The following is a 21603-nucleotide window of genomic DNA, read 5'->3' on the forward strand; positions in this document are numbered from 1 at the left end:
GAGGCTGGACTCTGGAAATCCAGGCAGCCTACCAAAAACAGGCAGAGACAGACAGCCTTCGGAAATGGCTGACTCAATGTTTATGGATTAATCATCCACACACCCGCAGCCACATGGCCAGACTCCACAGTGCTACTGCATTACACAGAACACACCCCTCGGTGCTTCTCTCATTTCTTTATTGGGTCTTTTGATGGGGTATCAGGTTTATTGTACTTCCAGACAATATTCAGCCAAATTAATTACAATTTTGTAAGAATATTCAAACATGAAACACCCATGTTCACCCCAGCAGTATTATTTTTTAATTACTGTCTCAGCAACTCCCAGTTTGATCTAAGCTTCTTTAGAAATACAAAAAGAAACTTAATACATGCATTGAAAGATCATATTGTCACAGGATTTGAATGGAATGTATGACGTTTCTTTTTGTATTTCTAAACTCAGCACTACCAAGTGTTTAATAGGTAGGGACGATTGAGCCAGGCTTTATTATGGGGATTGTTATCTATATTGAAGCTAATTCAGATGTGCTGTGAAATCTGAAAATGGCTTAGTCCAAACCTGTATTAATGTTAAGCTTTCACCAGCACCATGAAACTGGCTGTAAAACTAGATTGCTTCTCGCTCCAGTATTGCTCCAGGGACTGCTGTAGTGTGCAATCCAATCTGCAACCAGATGTCAAAGTAAGCAACAAAGGTCAACGTTATGCCAATACGGAGATATAAATATGTCTGTTATTACAGGGTCCTTGTAGTGTCAGGCTTTTCAACTTCTTTTTTGTCAGCAGTTTGAAGCTTTATTCCAATTTTAAAGCAACTTAACGCAGGACACTTACTGTAATCTTCCAACAGCATGGCATTGCTAGCCTTGAATCAGCCTCTACTTATCTTGGGCATTTTAAGCTAACATGGTTTATAAGATTTATTTAAAAGACTGTTAGCATTACCATAGCAACGTTTTTATCACCGACCCCACTAATAGTTTTTGGTTATCGCTTGTATAGATTTAAAGTTGCAGATGCTTCTTGGTACCTAATCACTTCATGTGTCACTCACTCCAATGGTAAAGCTGCAATGAGACCATGTGATCTATACAAAATGTACTAAGATCTATAGAGTGGAATTTGAAACAGGTGCATACAGTATCCTAATCAGTTTAAACAAACCTCAGCACATTAAAAGGGGGACGAGTAATAATGTTAATTAAGCCAATAAATACAGAATTTGGTTAGCACTAACCCATGCAGATTAAATTAATCTATACAAATTCATAAACTGGAAAAAAAAAACATTACAAAAGGTCTCGTCTGCAGCAAGTAGAAATGTGCTTGGGTGTCCTGATTGCGGGATTAAACAATATATATGAGCTTCATGACAAATCAACGCAGTCAGGGGGTGTGTACTGTATGTAAGCCAGGGAAATAATAAGCTACTTCCAAAAGCACAACAAAGTGCGTTCGATGAATGGCGCGACAGCCAGAGGAGCGCTGTGCACAATTGCTCAGTAATGGGCAGTTCAAAGGGAGGGCTGTCGTTGCTGTCAGCAGCACTGAAGCCCCACTGACAGCCACATTAGTCCACAGCAGTGGAAAAGAGAGACGCGGAATGATTAGAGATGGCTCACGTGTGACTTCTCTGGATTTATAAAGTAGAAAAATGATGTGGGGCTAAGTTGAAAGATTGTTGAATGATTTGAATGGAATGAGGAATGCTATTCGGTTCCGGTACTTTGGATTCTCCGGACGAGAGAAACATTGTACTGGAGTAGGAGAGTGTCAGTACAGACTGCACAGGGGGGAACAGTGTTACTGTAAAGTGCTGTGTGATGCACTGCCATTACGGATTCTCATCACTGTCGATGAGGTGAGGTTAAAAAGCTCTATAACTGCATCTGCAGCGGAGCCTGGTTCTTTTGCATGGCTGGTGGTTCACGCCCAGCCTCCATCCTCTTACATCCACAGAACCTCATTTATAAAACATACTGTATGAACCATTTATTGTAAGTAGTTATAAACAACAGGCTTATTTATTGGTTGGTTGTAACTGTTTTTGTAACAAAATAAGATGCTAATGCATGACAGAACCCGGTCAATCTAATCCATCGCATTTTTAACAATACTCCACTCCCCCCTTTGAAACCGTATTTCAACTCCTGGCACAGAATGAAATCCAGCCCTATTGAAAGCCCTGTTGCTTAAAGTTTTGGTCATGCGGACTGCTGTAGAGACCAACAAAACCACATGACCCGCCCCACAGCTGTATCTCTGTCCCGGGCCCCTGTGTTCTACTATGGGTCCTGGAGTATGGCTCGCTGCCTCTTGCATCAGATCGGACCTCTGCAGTTTGTAATTTGCATCCCCCGGTGAACAGTATGTTCTACACAGTGCTGGAACAGTATCACTCAGTTCAATTCAGAGACAACCTAAAATTAGTGCCAATAATTACAGCGATGCAGGTCACTAATCAAGAGTTAAGTCAGGCTTGTAATTAAAATGTTTAAATACCTCAGACCAGCCGCATTAGTATGATTTACTGACATATCTCTGACACTAACGGTTCACCCTGCAGTATGTGTATAGTGGGTAAATCTGTACATACACAATACAATACATACAGTTGTATAGCAATTATTGTCACTGAATACATATTTTAACATCTCTTAACATATAATGTGTCAGTTATTATTAATAGTGTTGCATTTGCATTGGTTTTATTAGCTTATTTGGGGTCCAGACAGCTTTACTAGGTATCAAAGTCACACACTGTTTTTTTTTTTGTTTGTTTTTTATTTAAATTTAGTCGTCGCCAATTTTTTACCCCCGGTTTTTCTCCCCAATTTTGTATGCCCAATTATTATCTGTATCCTTGGCTCACCTCTCGTAACCCCCCTGCCGACTCAGGAAACGGCGGCTGGAGCACGCGTCCTCCGAAACGTGCTCCTGCCAATCCATCAATTTTCACACTGCGGATCCACAGTGAGGCCACAAGACCTATAGTGCCGGAGGACAGCACAGATCTGGCAGCTCCACTGCCAACCTAACCCTCTCTACACGGGCAGCGCTCGGCCAATTGTGCGCCGCCCCTTAGGAACCCCCGGTCACGGTCGGCAGTGACATAGCCTGGATTTGAACCTGCGATCTCCAGGCTATAGGGCGCATCCTGCACTCCACGCGGAGCGCTTTTACTGGATGCACCACTCAGGAGACTTCACACATTGTTTTTAAACATCTGCATTATGGGCAGGAACCTGAAATGTACAGTTAAAACTTGACCATTGAAGAATGAACAGATTGAGCCAAATTTACAAAGTATAGCCCGTCCAGGGACCAAATCACTGAAAGGAAGCAAAAATAACATTCGGAAATTGTGATTAAACCTCAGATACCTAAAACCTTTTCTCTATATTTAGTTAATAATTTAATACAGTGCTCCCTTTTATTTCGATATGATTTTCGAGAAATGTGAAATACTGAAAACAGTGAACTAGTGAAGTGCTCGATGACAATTTACTGTGGCCTAACCGGCAATTAACCGAATTACAAAATAAATAACACAATGGATGAATTTAGAGGCTGCTGTCAAAAGAGCTACAGTATTATATTAAATGCTTCCAAGTTTAATTATGTCACCCCTCATGAGGGCTAATTAACTAGCCAGTTCTGTTTTTAAAACCTTACTTCCTCATAACGGGGAGACATTTCACACAGCAAATAATGTGTTTGTCTGGATATATTACAGGAACCTAAAACCAAAACCACAAGCTTATCTGTTCAATTCATTTTTAGTAGACAGATAAGATGAATTATAAAGGTATTATGCAAAGTGGCTGATTCATCGAAGTTAGAATGGCATTAAAGTAAGGTCCACTAAACTAGGGTAAACGAGGGAGACTGACAGATATGTAGCTGGACTGAGAGACAGGGGTAAAGAAGCAGAATGTGTGCCACAAAGATTAATAAACAGAAAGAGAAGCTGCAGAAACAGACACAAATATACCTGTATGTTGGTTATTATAACCTAACTACACAAAGGCCTTATTAAAATGACGTAAACTCCAGACGTATTTAATAATACATGAAATGAAATGGTCTTCGATATCATATTAGTATTTAGTTTACTGGTCTGCAGAGTGGAGTTCTCTTTCCTACACTACTAGAGCACTCTGCAGTGTGGAGTGGAGTTCTCTTTCCTACACTACTAGAGCGCTCTGCAGTGTGGAGTGGAGTTCTCTTTCCTACACTACTAGAGCGCTCTGCAGTGTGGAGTGGAGTTCTCTTTCCCAGACCTATATACAGGTCTGCCGTGTTGAAAGACTTAATACACCCTATTAAAGGTTTTTTTTTTTAATTTTAACCACAGAAAAGCCAATGTAGTAAAGCTTTGTACAGAAAAGATAAGTATGGTAAAACATAGTAAAACATGGAAAATTACTGTGTACATAATTTTGTGGTAAACCTTTCGATGGGTATACAGCATTGACGGACAAGAATAATACATCTAAAAACAGAAAAACAATGAGGGAGAATGGGAGAGAAAGAGAGGTACATTAATTATCTTAACCTGTGTTGCTCACACTCACAATGGAGGTGTAGGTGTCTGACAGACTAACATTTCAATAGCAGATTCGTGGCTTTGATGCAAGCCCTGCCACTGTAACTCAACCCGGTATTTACAGAACTGCAGGGGGGCTGTACAGCCTGTCTCCAACAATCAGTGACAGGCTCATCCACAATTTCCTTTGCAAATGTAAACAGGCAGCATCCGAACAAATCCATGGCTTGAAATTTTGAAAAGGCTCTAATCCCACAGCACTTTTTTCTTTATTCATCTATCATCTGCAGCAGAATCCATTTAGATAATATCTTAATTAAGTAAACACATTACTAATTAGGGACTTTGTGCAAATCAAGACGTGTTCGTGAAATGGAATGAATGCAGTCCCTAATGAACAAAGCAGTTAGACACGGTTCAACAAATTTGAGGGAGAAATGAGAGATAGAGAGAGAGAGAGAGAGAGAAAGAGAGAGGAGAGAGAGAGAGAGAATGAATGACAGTTGTATGCTGGTGCCATGGTGTAGGGGCAGGTGGGCTCAGAACTGCAGATTTCCCTGAGTAAATCCATTGTGTTTGACTTCTCCTTGTGATTAAACTGTATTAGAGATGAGCCAGGTGTGTTTAAAACTCATGTGGCTGCTCCATGTGCCTGAGCAGAGAAGCAGTCATACATGGATGAGATGACGAAGGTTTCAAGGTTTATTAATCTCATGGCCCACTTCACTTAACTCTTCAGCTGGTAAAAAGCATTGTTAGGACAAAAAAAAAAAACATTTTCTTGCTCAGATTACTGCATTCATTTTTTATCAAATCCACCTTCCTAATGGTTAACTGAACTGCACTCTTTAGTTACTGTATTAACGGGATGCTAGATATTGTCAACATCTTCCTCATATTTAATTTCTTACCTGCTCCTGTGTGTTCTGTATGATTGTCCACTGATCACTATTCGCGATGTTTACTAACTATTCAAATCAATGTTACGCCATAAGGCACAGGTATAGAACGATTACTTATCTGCCAAAATCGAATAGTCGACTACCACTTTTCTAGATGACTAGTCAGTGCACTGAAGCCAATGCAACACGGATATGCTTCCCCACCTCACTCCCCCGCAATCAGCTTTGAGGAGTCTTTCCTGAAGCCAGTGTGGCAAATAATGCTCCAAGAAGAATCAACTACAGACAATGTGTTGGTAGCTGCTTGTCTTACACTTTTTACTGCATTTCACTGGTGTCTATATAAAACAAAGTTTGATAACAAACTAAAATAAATAGGTAAACGTGACCCTGTCTCAGTCTATAGAGGCTAAATATAGTGTCTTGTGATTATGGTATAGTGTCTAAGTGATCCTAGAACACTACAGGCATCCTTGCTACTAACAATTCTTAAGCAAACACAATGAGCTGCTAATAGGTTTTGCAGTGCCCTGGTGGTAAGATAATATTTTGGAGAGTAAGTAGGAGAGTCAGAGAGGGTGAGAGGCCACTACAGACCCTGAACAGCCCTGTGCCCCACAGCTACAGCAACGCCTTGGACCTGTAAATCCAAACTAAATAATTAAACCAAGAATCCCCAGGTCAGGCCTTTGCACAGGGGTGAGTTCATAAAGGCTTACTTTATAATTCATTAGCATTGTTTCATTGCTTCAGTCAGACAGCTGAGACATTCCATAAACACTTGCCCTGCCAGCACAAATAGCTCCCCTCCCCTCTGACACAGAGCCCCATTCAGCAGGCAGGCAGACTCTGCCAGTACCCTACAGTCTGCAAGTGTTCAGTGGGTTGAACACACAGTGGGGTGTGCTGCACTAACCTGTGAGGCTTAACCACTTCTAACTTCATTTGTTTATTTTACTTTATTTTGTTTGACAAAAGTCCTTTTTTCAAAATTCTTATTTATGGACAGTACCCTGCAAGGAAATACTCTATTTCAGATTTATTCCAGTCTATTTTATTTTAGTTAGTTGTACAAAACTCAGTTTGTTATTTTACAAAAACATGCTACCACCTTTTTCTTTTACAAAAACCAAATGTCTGTTTATTTCATACAGCTGTATATTTGCGCAGATTTATTTGGCAAATACATCATTCTGTCAGAAAACACCACGCGCTGCACTGCGCAGTTCTCATTTCCCAGTCACATCCTGCTGGAGCCGGCTCTTTGAAGACAGGCAGGGGCATGTGTTTTGCTGTTTCAAGGTGGACTTGTCATCATCAGTGATTTTCCAGTTCTGTTCAACATTCTACTCTACTCTGGCTCACAGTCTGTCTCTCCAAGCACTTTCTGATTGGTTAATGTCAGGAAAGAAGTCGATAAAGGGGCTGTCTTATACCGTACATACATATCCAAAACTGTACACTATTTACAGCCCCTGCTGCAGGAGGTCGGCTGTTTAGTTCTCAGTGTGGCCACAAAGCTTCAAGGAGGGAGGAAGGTTGAGTCCCTGCTGCTAAAACGACCCTAGGTAACCCTCAATCCAGAATCCCGCCTTTATTAGAGGATACCACACGTTACAGTGTTGGTACAATACAATAACAGGGCAAGCTCAACATTCTGCTCCACTCCACTCTGTGGCTCACAGTCTGGCTCTCCATGGCATTCACTATATCATGTTGTAAGATTAACAGTATCAAGAAGGGGGTGTCTGATGACAGCATACAGTACAGTAATCTGCAATAAGGGGAAGTCAGTTATCAGGAGATTGTATTAGTCATTTGTTCCAATACACTTTTACACCTTGCTATTCTGACATAAGTTCAGTGCTACCTTATCAGGGTACTATTCACAGCCAAGCACACTGCATGTCATATCGAGGTGGGTATTACAGTAAATCACTATATTAAACAATGGAAAGGGTGTTGTGGCAATCATCCAGCATCGTTCAGCTTCTTTACATATTTATGGGGTGTGTTGTTTCCATCCCATCTTTCAAAGAGCAATAAACAGACCGATGTATTTTTAACCTTGAAGGTTTTTCATCGATCTGGTCATTTTCTCGCTATCCCACCTCCATTGCTTCTAGTAAGACTTTGTATAAAAACTGGTTGTATCTATGCTTTAAATATTCTTTAATTTACAAAGCAGTTGGGATTGGACTCTGTTTAGATTAGCGATTTGTTCAGACTACTGAATATACAAAAAATGCCTTGTCTATCCTTTGTTTCATGTTTCAGGTTCAGTGTACTGTAATGTATACTTAGTATAAGTGTATGTAAGCATGCTATCTTAAAACTGCTTTTAACAACTGAACTCCTATTCAATTTAATTACTATCCAATTACTCTCTTGTTCTTGAATGAATTACAGTACATGACAATTATTGCATCACTATAGCTAAAGCACAGAACACAAAACAGCAACTACAGCATTGCCATAGAAGAGCTGTCAAGATTAAAGCTTCACAAAGGCTAAAACACTGGGCACACATCCCTTTCTGAGGTTACTGCTTCTACATTTGAGATGGCAAAAGGTTGCTAATGTAGAACTATGGAAGAGTGTACAGTTATCTTTTTTTAATGTATTTTGTTAACTTTCCCCACGGTATCACCCACGACACCTAGGCTCCCCTCACATGCCACACATTATTGAGAGCGTTATATTTAATTTCCACATCACGAAGCTGAAAAACAATTCCACAGGTCAGCACCTCCCTCCAGGTATGGGTCCTTCCTCCTCATTCTAAAAGCCCAACCTGTCTGCTGTGTGTCTGCTCCGGACGCTCGGTTATTGAGTCCAGGGAGGGAGGCTCAGCCAACAGCCAGAAAACGGAGGGCTGGCGATCCTAGTCTGGAATGTAGGGAATGGGAAAGGGAATCTGAACTGCACTCCAACCTGACACAGACCTGAAGGGAGGGAGGCCAGTGCTGGGTTGAGGCTCCTGTTTGTGTGTGTGTTTGAACACCGTTAGCAGCTTGGAAAAGGCATGAGTCAGCTGGTGCTAAAGTAACCCAGATGCAGGTACATTAAATGAAAAGGGACTAGGGAAATAGATCCAAAACAGTCAGATGCCAACAACTACCAGGACAATGACAGTATGGTGCAGGGTCACCATGGGCCTGATTCATGTGTGGCTATTGCTCAATGATTACTACCTCTTAATTCATTCAAGGAAGTTGGGGCCAATGTTTTAATTAATTGGCAAAAAAAAAAAAAAAGTCTCTCTTAAATGTCAATTTTCTAAATTAGGAACATAAGAGGAGAGCGCTTTACAGAAACAATTGGTAAAGCATGTTTAATGCTAAGCCTGTTGGCTCACACTGAAGTCTATTGTTTATACAGGAAGAAGGGAATTAAGTACAGTTTTTGTGCTTTAATCTTGGGTTTACGGTGGCCCGTGTCTGCACAAGTGCAGCTTAGCAGTAATAGCTGGGAGCCCGGGACTGGGAGCGAGGCACAACCTGGCTTCAAAACAACATTTCATCCACGCCTCCCCGTCTCCCTTATAAAAGGGTATGTATTTTTGCAGTTTTTCCATGGTTATACAATAGTTTATCCTGGTGTGCCATGCTTATTAATCTGCTTTACCATGCCTTGTTATTCTTTACAATGCTTCACCATGCTTTCACTGTACTTTATTACACGTTGCTATGCTTTTACTGCAGTAAACTTGTATAAGGTCTGTAAGGAAGCTGTGACCAAGATTTAAGGCAGCGTGTCTCAACTTTCCATTACACGTCAGTACAGCAATCTGCTTCACTTGCTGCCTTTTTGCTTGTGGCAATGTACTGTTCACCTGAGTCAAACACAAACAGGGGTTAGTGTCCAATATCATTTTTAAAAACAAGAGCATTTCTACACAAGACCTTGCTACATCATGAGCCAATATTAAAAATATAAACTGTATAAAGCAGATGTCTCCTGCATCAGTATAACATAAACACCAGGCTCACTGAAAAAGAAATACAATAATCAAGCAATTCAACACAACAATCTCTCTGGCAGGACTGGCAAGGAGGAAATGCAAAATGTGGGGTAGTTCAGCTGATCTGGGTTAGTGTAGCAGGGTGACGTGTCATTTACAAGGAAAGTCAGAAGCAAGGTTTCCAACACAGAACGGAACAGAGGACAGATGAAACCAACACTATTGTAGCCCAGTCAGTATTGTGTACTATACACCACAGCAGCTGGAGTCAGCATGGTGCACACATAGAACTGTTTAAAACTCGCTTTCACATTCTTCCATATTCCACAAAACTAAATAAATCATGTGAAATGGCTTGTTTCTGGTCCTCTGCCCCTCTCTCACACCACCTTCAGTCAGTTACCTTGCCAAACAGATTTGCTGGTACTGTATGTTAAGGCAGTCAAGCGTAGATATTCAAATCCAGGCCTGTGTTGTGATAACAGTTACTATAATGATGCATCAATGATTAATCCATTGCTGTTCAATTTCAACAGAAATGTAATGACATGTAAGCGTATATGCATGTCAAGTTAAAAGTGCTTCTGAAGGGATGTGCGTGTGCTATAATAGTGTTGTAGGTGAAGGTGTGGTAATTCCAATGAAATAAACAGCCAGAGGAGCAGAGAGGAATACCAGGGGTCTGATAAGAAAGCATCCATAGCAACAGGAGAGCAAGGAACAACATGCATCTTCCACATAAAACTAATGTGCCATAATAACTAAAAATAATAAAAATAAAGGTTTTTATTTAATCATAATAAATCATCTTTCATCTACAATAGCATCCGATAATTCCTCATAATGTAGCTGTTGAACAGGGACTAAAAGACAGTGTAACTTCATGCAACACCACACTGTGGTAGCACCATTCATAAACTGCAACACAGCTCTCTGATTAAACAGAATGCAGAGGACGGCTGCCAAAATCTAGGGTTACTGTAATAATAATAATACTACTACCACAAACCACCGCAGCAAACCTCAAAGAAAGGCTTTTTATGGGTTTGCTTTTGTTGTTTAGAACTGTATTTAAAAGGCAGTCCCCATAGTCATTTACTCAGAATAACTCAAAAGGGCTGACAGCTTAGAGAAAATTCTCCTTTGGTTTGCATGTAGAAGTTGACTAAAATGACTAGTGAAGATCTACAGGGCAGTATTGTATCAACTGTGGAAAAGTACTGTAACAAAATATCCCAAGGTGCTGTTCAGATTGTTCTTTAGTTAGTGTGTTTCAGGATAGATGAGATTGTTCTTTAGTTAGTGTGTTTCAGGATATATGGGTTTCATTGGCCCCTGCTGAACCTATGCTTGCACAAGCTGGCTACGGCGTGGCAACAAGACCTGGTGCGGTCCTCAAAGACACAGTCAAGGGGCATTTACATGCTTGCGTCAGGCGGTTTTGATCCACATAAAAATCACTGGAAATAAAAATCTGTGCTTATGCCGATGGAGCTATTCCCTGCACAAACAAGCGCCTGTCTCTCTGCCCATCTACAAATGCACTGCTGGGTTAATGCCTTCCTGTAAAATCAGCTTTAGCAATGTGCAGGGCCTAATTGAAGCCTGTTCCATTAGTGTCACTGCTAAGAGGTACATTTACAAATACATCTGCCTATTAAAATGTATCATGAGGGGCTGGTTATGGAACGCGTGTCCAGAATCTTAAATTCACATCTGTGCTCATCAAACACTCTTCTCAAGATCATGTTCAGAACTGTAGGTCCAGGAACTTTCAATGACTTCACTTCTCTACCACAGCTGGCATGGAAAGAACACTCCCAAACCATTGCATTGTGAGCCATTCCAGGGTTTAGTATGAGCTACTATGGTTTGTTTTAATTAGGTCTATGCGTGACTCATTAAATCTGGAAACTGGTGAACAATGTCTTAAACTGACACCCATCTGACACACAGTTCACAGACACAGGGGAACTGGGGGCATAAGGGGTCTTAATCCGTCACGGATTGCATCACACAGCACTGCACATCACAAACTGTATGCAAGAGAGCCGAATCATGTTACATGTGATCAAATGTGCAGTCCAGATTGCAAACACCAAGAGCAGTTACTGTGGCAGAAATCAACGTCATCACTGGGTCATGTGTTTCAAAAGAATGTCCCAGAACTAATGATCAGTCTATTTAAAAGACTAATGCTAATCAATTACTTAAAATCCATTACTTTTAGCAAATCTTTTCGTTCTTCACTTCTTTTTTTTCCCCATTAATTGCAAATATTTCAAACACAGGCCTATGAAACCTGCATCCTGGTACCTTTTGTAGGATATATGGTCTGACTGAATCGAGACCACTGGAGCGGGTTTAAAAACTATGGCACAGAAAGCGATTAGCAAACAGGAAGCAGCAAATATTTTTTTCATATAGTGTTGACTTTTAGATATCTTGTACTGTACATTTCATATCGATGTATAAAATACAAGCAAAGAAATATCAACAGGAGAGGACCGGTGATATTGCTAGTGCTAATACTGTAATAGAGCAAGAACATGGATTTGAAATCAAACCCACACAGCCATTGCCTGAAATAACGCAATATGCGCTTCAGGGAAACCCACTGGGGTGCTTGTTCTGGGAAGGTGTTGCAATCTGTGGGCTGGTGACCTCACTGCTCACCTATAGTCTGTCCGTGACTCATTAACTTGGATTAGAAAACTGCATTCATGTGGCTTCTCTAAGCCTTTCAATTGCATTCTCCCTTTAAATAAACAAAACTACATTTTAGTATTGGTATCGCTTGCAAGTGTATACTTCAGCCTGGTCTTTTATTTGTTGCAAGAAGATTTAGAAGACTATTCAGACCTTTCAGCCATTATGCTGTGCCAATATTACGCAATAAATGCATTGATTATTTGCCAAGATGTACAGCATTATGAAACTGTGACGATTATGAGAGATTTCTAAAGCAATAGTAAAACAATTATACTGTACAATAAAATGGTACATTAACTGTTGCGTACAGACAAATAGCATGGCTCTCAAAGCATATCCAGGACGATTGGAACACACTACCAGTGTTCTGGAACTGTGGGGTCACACAAGGGCAAACTAATTGTACCAGCAACAAAAACACAGTGCAAAGCATGCACCAACATACTCTCTTCACACTAACTACAATGTGCATGTGATCATCACGTGTTGAAAACTTCACTGTGAATGACGTGAATGGAACTCTTCTGCTTTTTTGATCATGCATTATTTAGGCAGTGTGAACATGGTTTAAGTGCATTTTAATAGCTGGATGGCACTTTACAATATATGTAGTACAGGCTTGTTAATAAGGCATGTTCCATCTAGTTTAGCACTCCCGAAGGTCAACACTCAGCGATAATACCAATTCCATCAGGGGCTTTCACAACATGGGCTTAAAGAAACTTTTTCAACAGTTCAATCTTCCGAGGACAGTGGAGATGACCCACAAGATAAGATAAGATCCAGGGAAACACAGAGACACCTTCAAACAGAAAACAATGAAGGAGCAAAACAGACAGATAATCCATGTTTGACCACAGGATCACTCCTGAAGCAGTAAAGACAGGCAAGGGACATGTGGGCTCTTGAATGAAGTGCAAATGTATTTTTACTGTTAAACTGCTATTAAGCCTTTGTACTCTGTTGCAACCCAGTCCAAACACCAATGGTGCTTTCATCCTGTACTGGGTTACAACAAACGAATACATCAACATAATGCTAATTTCTGTATTTCCATTGTATTTTTAGTACCACATGTGATAGCTGTCTAATTTACAAACTGCACAGAATATTTCTGATTATTGCTATCATATATCATACTGTACATAAGAATGGATTTATTGCTATGCTATATGTTTTATCTTTTTATGACAGTGGTTCCCAAACTTATTTATCTCATTTATACCTACCAGAGCCATGCTCCAAGGGGACCCATTATAATACACAAAGGCTGCTGATAGATGTTTTAAGGTTATTATCGTACAAACACTTGCCACTTTGACGTCAGCTCTATCTCATCTTCATTTTCAATGCCTGCACTAAGAGTCCCATTATACAACAAAAGGGGGTGAGTTTCCGAAACAAAACCATCATAGGGAAGGGAAATTTAGCACGAGCCAGTGAGCATGCAGAACAGGCCACGCGGTCTTAACAAGCATCGGCTAACGCGACCAAGCATTTTTTACTGCCACACACTCTCTGATGCTGAAACATTAGAAGAAAAAAAAACCTTCAGCTTCTACTATTCCTTCCTAAGGCTTTGATCTTTTTTTTCCAGTGAGCAAACAGGAGAAAAAGGTGCTAACATTCAAACTGGTTGTATGCCTGAGCTAAATGTTAAGCAGCTGTTGACAAATTTGGGGGAGTAAAAAGGAAGGAAACCATCCCATTTGTACTTTTTATACCTGGAAAAATAAAGTTGACAAATTGGGTTTAGAAATCTGCCTGTCCCAAACCTGGTTCAAATATGAACCAACTTGAGCTTCTTATGCCTCTGGAGACACAGCAGCTGGGTAATAATCCAGTCCTGTAAGTGAAACCGACTTTCAAATAAGACAAGCAAACTGAGACCTTTTTAAACTGGATTAAATCAAAGTGATGGCACCGCAACAGCCATTATAAAGTATAGCCATGGTGCCATCATAAGCTTTGATTTAACTCAGTAGTACTCAACTTTGATTTAATTCCATAGTACGGCACAGCAAACGACAGGTAAAAATGATAAGGTTTGCTACAGCCCCTTTAATGAGAGCAATTAGGAGGAAGGAGGACTAACGAGCCAGTCAGATTCAATGCAGAATCTCTATTAGAAAGAAGTGACAGCATTACAAGCCGAGCTTGAATGGGACACAGTGTCAGCCGGACAGGCAGCTCCTACTATATTGTGACGATCAAACAGTCTGCAACACTTCCTTTGGAAGCCACGTTAATCCATTGTTGATGCAATAAAACAGAGCCAGGCACAGGAAGACTATACCGCAGAACACACATCAAGGCACTCTGGCTTGGCAATAAAAAGACCCTGCTGGATGCCTGCCTACATTCCCCACTCTTCCACTCTGCAGTTACATTGCATCTCCTACACTATTGCGGCAAGAGAACACCTCAGTCAAGTCAATTCGGTAGTAAGTGAACTGAGTTTGGTGGTATGGATTTTCCAGTGGACGTTATTTTGTTTCATCAGCTCCAGTATTCCCTTTTCAGTTTAACATACTGTTGCCACGTTGGTTGTTACTCAAATTTGGTTGTAGTTGAAACGGCGTGGAATTGGAAACGCTCTCAGCCAACAATAGCACAGGAACGCACTGGAGCAAAACCGCAGATGAAAACAATGTGTACTGTTAGGAGCCACTGAACTGTGGAGGACCCACACAAACAGCATCATGCCGTTTTCTCTCTTCTCAGGCCGTTTACATTACTGTGTTTAAAAAGCAACATCCCTGAAAATGTATCTGCATATGAAATATATTAAACAGATTTAAAGGGATGGGAACAAGAGCTCAGTTTGAGCTATATAATGCGTTTACTACACAGAACCAATTAGCTCCTGGAATGACTCACATGGCAAGACACAGCAACCATATTGTGTGTTTAATTGTGTGTGTGTGTTACTTTGGTCTTTCTCAATAAATAAACCCCACACCACACTAACTGTAATTGTGCTAATTAGATTATATGTCATGCTTTCCATGTTAAGCACAAAGACATATTAAAGTGAGAAGGATCTACGGATTAAGCATTATGCACAGCAACAGCTCATGTCTCATTAAAACAGCCCACCAAAAGGCCAGCACTTGATATACAAAACATGACTTACAAACATCAACTCAGTTCAAGATGTTACAGGAACTCCGATCATTTGAACTCAGCTGTTAAACTCCTGTGGATCCGTTTCACATTGTTTCATTATTCCAGTATGTTCAGTCAAATATCATTTAAAATTTCACAAGGGGAAAATGCTTAAGGGTCTTATTAAGAGGCTATTTGCTGGCCAGGCCACCCAAACTAATAGAAACATTGGAGCTGCTACTCTATATGCCTTTTACTAAAGCATATATCAAATCCACACATTTATCACATTCTGCTGTTACTGCAGTAAAGACGAATAGTCCCAGGTAGCAGTAGGGTAAATGGTAATCTTAACTCATGTATTCATCTTGCTGTTTAACATCACTTTGTATTTGTATATCACATCCTGAAGTCTTTCTCAAACTCGGAAGTTAAAAACATCCCTACAGTCTCAAATTAAGCTCTCAAACGCTTCTTCTGTCTAAGTACACCAGAGTGTAACTATCAACCTGCCATCCTTGTAACACTGCCTTAGTGTATGTAACAAATGGCACACTTGTTCTATGTGGTATGGGCAGAGTGTTGCAGGGGGGACAGATTAATGGTTACACTCTGGTGTACCAGCTGCACTTAAAAGAGAAAACATGTTTCAAAGCTGCACTGAAACCAGTCTCTAAAAATTTTTTCAAAAAAGGCACTAGGATGTGATGACTGAAACATAAAATATATATAAAGTGAATCTAAACAGTTAAGAAAACTTTGATGTTTCATAACGAACCAAGCTGCTTTTTAACAACCCTATCAGTGCAACACTTGGAAGGGGACTCTACTGTCACGCGTTAGATCTGCTCCAAATTCCATCCTAACATTAGGACAACAGGGAGCTGCATCAATGCCCTTTCCATGAAGCAGAATTCCCTCTCTCTCACCAGCCGCTGCTCTTGACAGCGTTTTGTTCCGACTCAGTGTATCTTCCACTCGATCTTGCGTCTGTTTAATGAATAGACTGAGTTTGACAGCCTCAATCCCTCTGTGGTTTAAAAAGGGAGAGAGAAAAGAGCTTGCCAATCCAAGGCAGCCGCAGCTCCCCTCTCTCTCTGAACGAATGGGGACTTGGTCTCAATCCAGCTCTTGTTATTGTGGTTAAACACAGTATATAGCTACACAGAAATCACTGCAGAACAGCTAAGGCTTAAACAAAGAGAGTCCGCGGGCCGACTGATTTCTACACCTTAGCTAGCCTACAGCTGCAGTTCACTATTTATTGTAGGTTCTGTGACAATCGGCTGCTGTATCGCTTTCACAAAAAACCTGAACTGACCTGAAAAACAAACTGGACTGGTACACACTGACCACACATCTTACTGTACCTAGAGACTGTAAGCACCAGGCCAAATAGGAGGAGGATGAGCTAAATCTGGAGATATCAGTTGTCATTAGTTTTCCAGTTGAGCACTGCATGCAAAATAAATTGCCCGAAACGAGCAGGGAAAGTCCCTTGTTTGCTCAAGGGTTATTCACATTCCTGGAGTTACAGTAGGTGATCTATCCACCAGAAGAGGCTAGCTGCTCAGGGCTGCTTATCATGTAGCTATGGCAGTAACGGATGCACATTTGTTGAGTTATTCCCATCCAGGAACAGTCATCTTAAAATCTCCTAAGACAGGGAGTAAAAAAAAGTTGGTGTAACACAATGGCATCAATTGTAATGATCTAAACGGTGGCAGATCAAAATACTGCCGCTCTAAAACTTTTAAACCTGATTTTCCACTGACCTCACTCCACTTTGTATAGCATGTAGTGATGTTACTGTGTCGATGAATTAGCCCTTGCTGAAAACACTGTGAAATATTATAAAAGGCTGGCAGAGCAGCAAGCTTTAAACACCAGTCATTGGCAGCTGAGATTCCAACTTCCAGCAGGCACTCAGAACAGTAACCCGGCCGTGAAACAGTTTATACAGTGCTTTTCAAAGCCATAAAGAATTTCTGCAAGACTGTTTTGGAATCTGGCCTGTTTCAACACACCTTAATACAGAACATCCTCCTCAAAACAAGTGAGCAACGGAAGTACCTGAAATGTGTTCTTTTCCACTGCCCTTGAATTCAGGAAAGGGTATGGTGACAGGTCAGAATGCTGGCAGGAGCCCCGTACTGTACACAGCAGGCTCAGTGACTAAGCTACAGTAAAATAAACTGAAAAAACAAACAGGTTGCGCGGGCATAAATATGGAAAACGACTGGAAACTGTGCTAAATTTGAAAGAAACGGCACATTTAGATGATTCATAAAGTCAGAGATGAAAATAAAGCGTATTTCCTGAGTCTTCCTGAGATTAGATTGGGATCACACCCCACATCAGTCTCCCATTGCAGGGGTGGAAAAGCTTTAGTTGGCAAGGTTTTTTTATTTGAATAAATATAATAAATATGTTCCTAACTGTCGTGTTACTGTGTGCTGTCCTCTGCGACACCTTGGTTAAGGGGGGGGAGGTGGGGTTGTCTTGAGGTACAAATGAAGACTGCAATACCTCCCGTGGCTCCCGAGTGGCGCATCCAGTAAAGGCGCTCCTCGCAGGATGTGCCCTATAGCCTGGAGATCGCTGGTTCGAATCCAGGCTATGTCACAGCTGACCGTGACCGAGAGTTCTTAGGGGGCGGCGCACAATTGGCTGAGCGCTGCCCGGGTAGGGAGGGCTTAGGTCGGCAGGGGAATCCACGGCTCACCGCGCATCAGCGACCCCTGTGGCCGATAGGGCGTCTGTGGCTCTGCAGCGGAGCCACCAGATCTGTGTTGTCCTCCGGCACTATAGGTCTGGTAGCATTGCTGTGGATCTGCAGTGCGAAAAATGACGGCTTGGAAGGAGCACGTTTCGGAGGACGCGTGTTTCAGCCTCCGTTTCCTGAGTCGGCGGGGGGGTTGCGAGCGGTGAGCCGGGGATACAGATAATAATTGGGCATGCTAAATTGGGGTGAAAACCGGGGTAAAAATAATTGGCGACAACTAAATTAAAAAAAAAAAAAAAAAAAAAAAAAAGACTGCAATACCTCCCACTGCTGTGCAATAGGAGCTCGTTATTTCCATTCCTGTACTGCTATGTATTGTTTCCAGAGGCAGGTCAAAGAAAAAGTGCAACTGACTGGTTGACCTTAATCCAGCCCTGCTTGCAATTTTCCTGAGTAGAAAAAAAAAGGTGCCAGTGGCTATGCTTGTCATTAGAAAAATGTTCTTTCCACTCAGCAAGCTGTTTAAATTATCTTCTTTAACTGCAGCCGGCAAGGAGAAACTGCTTTGTACCACAGTGGTTAGGCAGCGTAGTCTGAGCATAGCAGGACACTACATACCTGCAGGCCAGTGAACCTCCCAACTTTACTGGTCACAATGGCAGGGCCCTTTAAGACACAGGGGCAGTATTTAGATCCACAGACCCCTTGATCCCTATAATACTAATAATAAACCGTACCTGTATTGTACACTTGAATGTGTGTAGCAGCTGGGGTTCAGGTATAAATCACAGAGCAGTGGTGGTATGGCTTTCTGCATTCCTGAAATAGCCTCTTGGGGTCTTATTCAGCTGCAAGTCCTGGTAATGCATTGTGCTTCTCCATCACGGGACCCTAGTCCATGGTGGCATTATGGATGGTCTCTTTAATGAACTGCCGTAGGCTGTTATCACAGGAGTGGATGTCAGGACTGTGTGGTGGCCATGCCTGCATGACCAATCCATCCAGCAGCCAGTCCCTTGCTCTGTATGCATTGCACTACGCATTCCTATCAGTCAGCACAATAGAAAGGGCATCCCCCGTCACGTTTTCACATCAGTGATTATGCAGAGATCGTCAGTGTAAAACTCAAACGAAACTGATTGCAATGGTGCCTTCATTTTAGGATCTAGTGTTGCTGAAGAAAGGGAGTTTCTCTGCACTACTCTGACATCTCATCTTCAGTCGTATTACAGTACAATATACTGAAGGCGATTATAAGTATTGACCATTTGTTTCAAAGCTCACTGTTAATTAAATGCTTTGGCACTTAAGGATTGGGTCTACAGTATATGGTTACTGACGGGTTAATAAATCTATAGATTCATCTTTATTCTTTACAGGATACAGTGCACTGGAATAGGCATTTACTAACACTGTAGCAGGTTCAAATATAATTTATTACCTCTGGGAGTCAACCTGCATTTGTTGGGGTCACTGGCTGGACGTCTACAGTTAAGAGAGCAGTGTAAACTGTGACCTTGTTAACCCTCTGTATTCAGCCCTGAAATAATCAGACTGGTGTTGCTTCACACCGAACCAGTATACAGGCAAACTGTGACATTCCACAGCTTCAGGTACTGTATGTGTGCCCTGTGTTTATAACACTGTAGGAAACTCGTTCTTGAAATACCTTTGATATGACTTCTCTATCACATGCACTTCGGTAATGACAGTGAAAGCCAACCGATTCATCATGCAGGCTTGTCTTCAGGTATTCGGCTTCTTCTTTAAAGGTCTTTGGGAAACACCTGATGTCTGGAATAACTTACAAACTGCACGCCATGTCTTTTTACCAGTTTTTTAGGCAGTTTTGTTGCACAAAAAGCGATTCCCGCTTGAGTAGTTAACACCCACGCTAAAAAATCTCAACTGACTTGTTACACTTCACACAGAAACATGAAATAATATTATGTTCAGTTATTACATACAGTACATTTTTCTGCAATTATGGTTACTGCATTTTTTTAGGTGTCCCGCTATACATCTTCTGTTTAGCCTTTGTATCTATGTAAATGAATGATTTTGTTTGTTGAACATAACTTATTAAAGTGGCATTAAGGCCCCAGAACATTTTGTATGTATTACTTATCAATACTTGGTCTTGTGGGTGGAATGTGTGTGCCAGTGTAATACCAAACACAACAGATTTTCTGATGCCAGCAAGCAAGCTAACCTAACCCAGGTAGCCACTGTGTGATCAACAGCATCACGCTACACAAACTCTTTATGTTAATTACACCTCAGAGAAGACAACGGCACTGATACGCACTGACACAAATAGACACTGCATGGACATTACCAGCGTCTCAACAGCCCGCAGCTAAATGTCTAACTAAAGCAGGCTTTTCATGAGCGCTCACTACAATAGCAGATTTAACAACTACGACAGCAACAAAAAAAACATGCTTACAGTGTGAAAAATAAACTGTCAATACTGTTTAATCCAGTGAAGCTTTCTCCTGTTTTACCTTCATTTGCTTTGATAGGGCTCCTTCGATTACTACCAGTTCTGTTTAAGAACAGGTGCATTTCCATTACAGTGCGCTTTGATGGATGAAGCGCAAACCTCCCTGAAATTGAACTTACACTTGATCTGTTCAATTAATTTAAACTGCGACCAAATGCATCAAATAAAGATAAAAAAACAACCGTTACTGCCAGGACCAGTCATCAACAACCACTGAACAGTTACCGTCCAGGAAACCTGAGCTGTACTGTGTGTACCCCATTCTCATGATTACAGTAGATGGCTTTGAAGACACATGGCACAGAAAGGTTTCTGTTTACTTAAACTCTTTTTCTGTTTACTCTTGGGTTGCAGTGGTTCACTGATTAACGTCGTCCAGCTGCTGCAAGGGGCCCACACCCATATTCCACCTCAAATCCAAAGAAACAACAACCACCACCAATGCTAGAAACAGTTTACCACAGCCGGAGAGGTAGCACTCACCTAGGTCTCCATGGAAACTGTTGTCATGAGAGGCCCTGCTGGAAGGGGTCGAGTCGCCATCGTTAGGCCAGATCTGCCCGGTTTTCCGAACCCCAACTATGGTGGCCTCGGAGACCACCACGTGCTGTTTGTGGCGCTTTTGGGACTGGGGTGTGGGCGGGCTGCTGCTGTCAAAGGACTGCTGGGAGTTCTGGGATGGAGAGCGGCTCTTTTCTCGGAAGATGCGGTAGGTGGTCGGGCTGGGGGAGATGTGGCTGGACTGGCCAGAGGAGAAGTCCTCCTCGCTGGATGTCAGGTTCTCGTTGGAGCTGCAGTCCGGCGTGTACCCTCCACCTGCGTCTTCGAAGCTGCGAGGAGAGTAGGACCTGCGTGGCCAGGTGAGGTGTTTATCCTGATCTCCACTATGGTCCCTCATGTTGACACCTTTGCCTTCCCCATCCCCCACTACCCCCCCGACGAAGACGCTTGTGTACGGCTGGCAGTCCAATGGCTGCCAGTGTTGCTGCCGATCCTGCTTGCCCCCGTTGGCACGGATCAGGTTGTCCTTCAGGAAGCGCGGGTTGAGTTCGGCGTCCTCGCACTCCGCGTCGTAGCCGGAGCTGCTCTCTGTGGACCTCCCCCTGTAGACTGGCTTGCGATACTCCACCAC

General features: G+C 41.9%; 1 protein-coding gene across 2 annotated transcripts in view; it reads right to left on the bottom strand.

Moving 5' to 3' along the window:
* Window positions 1-21603, bottom strand: part of LOC117427765 (breakpoint cluster region protein-like) — a 96644-nt gene that overhangs the window by 73374 nt on the left and 1667 nt on the right. For both annotated transcript variants that reach the window (XM_058994675.1, XM_058994676.1), the window contains exon 1: window positions 20955-21603. This exon is cut by the window's right edge. In XM_058994675.1, coding sequence (XP_058850658.1) covers window positions 20955-21603 — 649 coding nt within the window. The remainder of the gene's footprint in view (window positions 1-20954) is intronic.

Source organism: Acipenser ruthenus, chromosome 21, assembly GCF_902713425.1.
Source record: "Acipenser ruthenus chromosome 21, fAciRut3.2 maternal haplotype, whole genome shotgun sequence".
Taxonomy (NCBI): Eukaryota; Metazoa; Chordata; class Actinopteri; order Acipenseriformes; family Acipenseridae; genus Acipenser; species Acipenser ruthenus.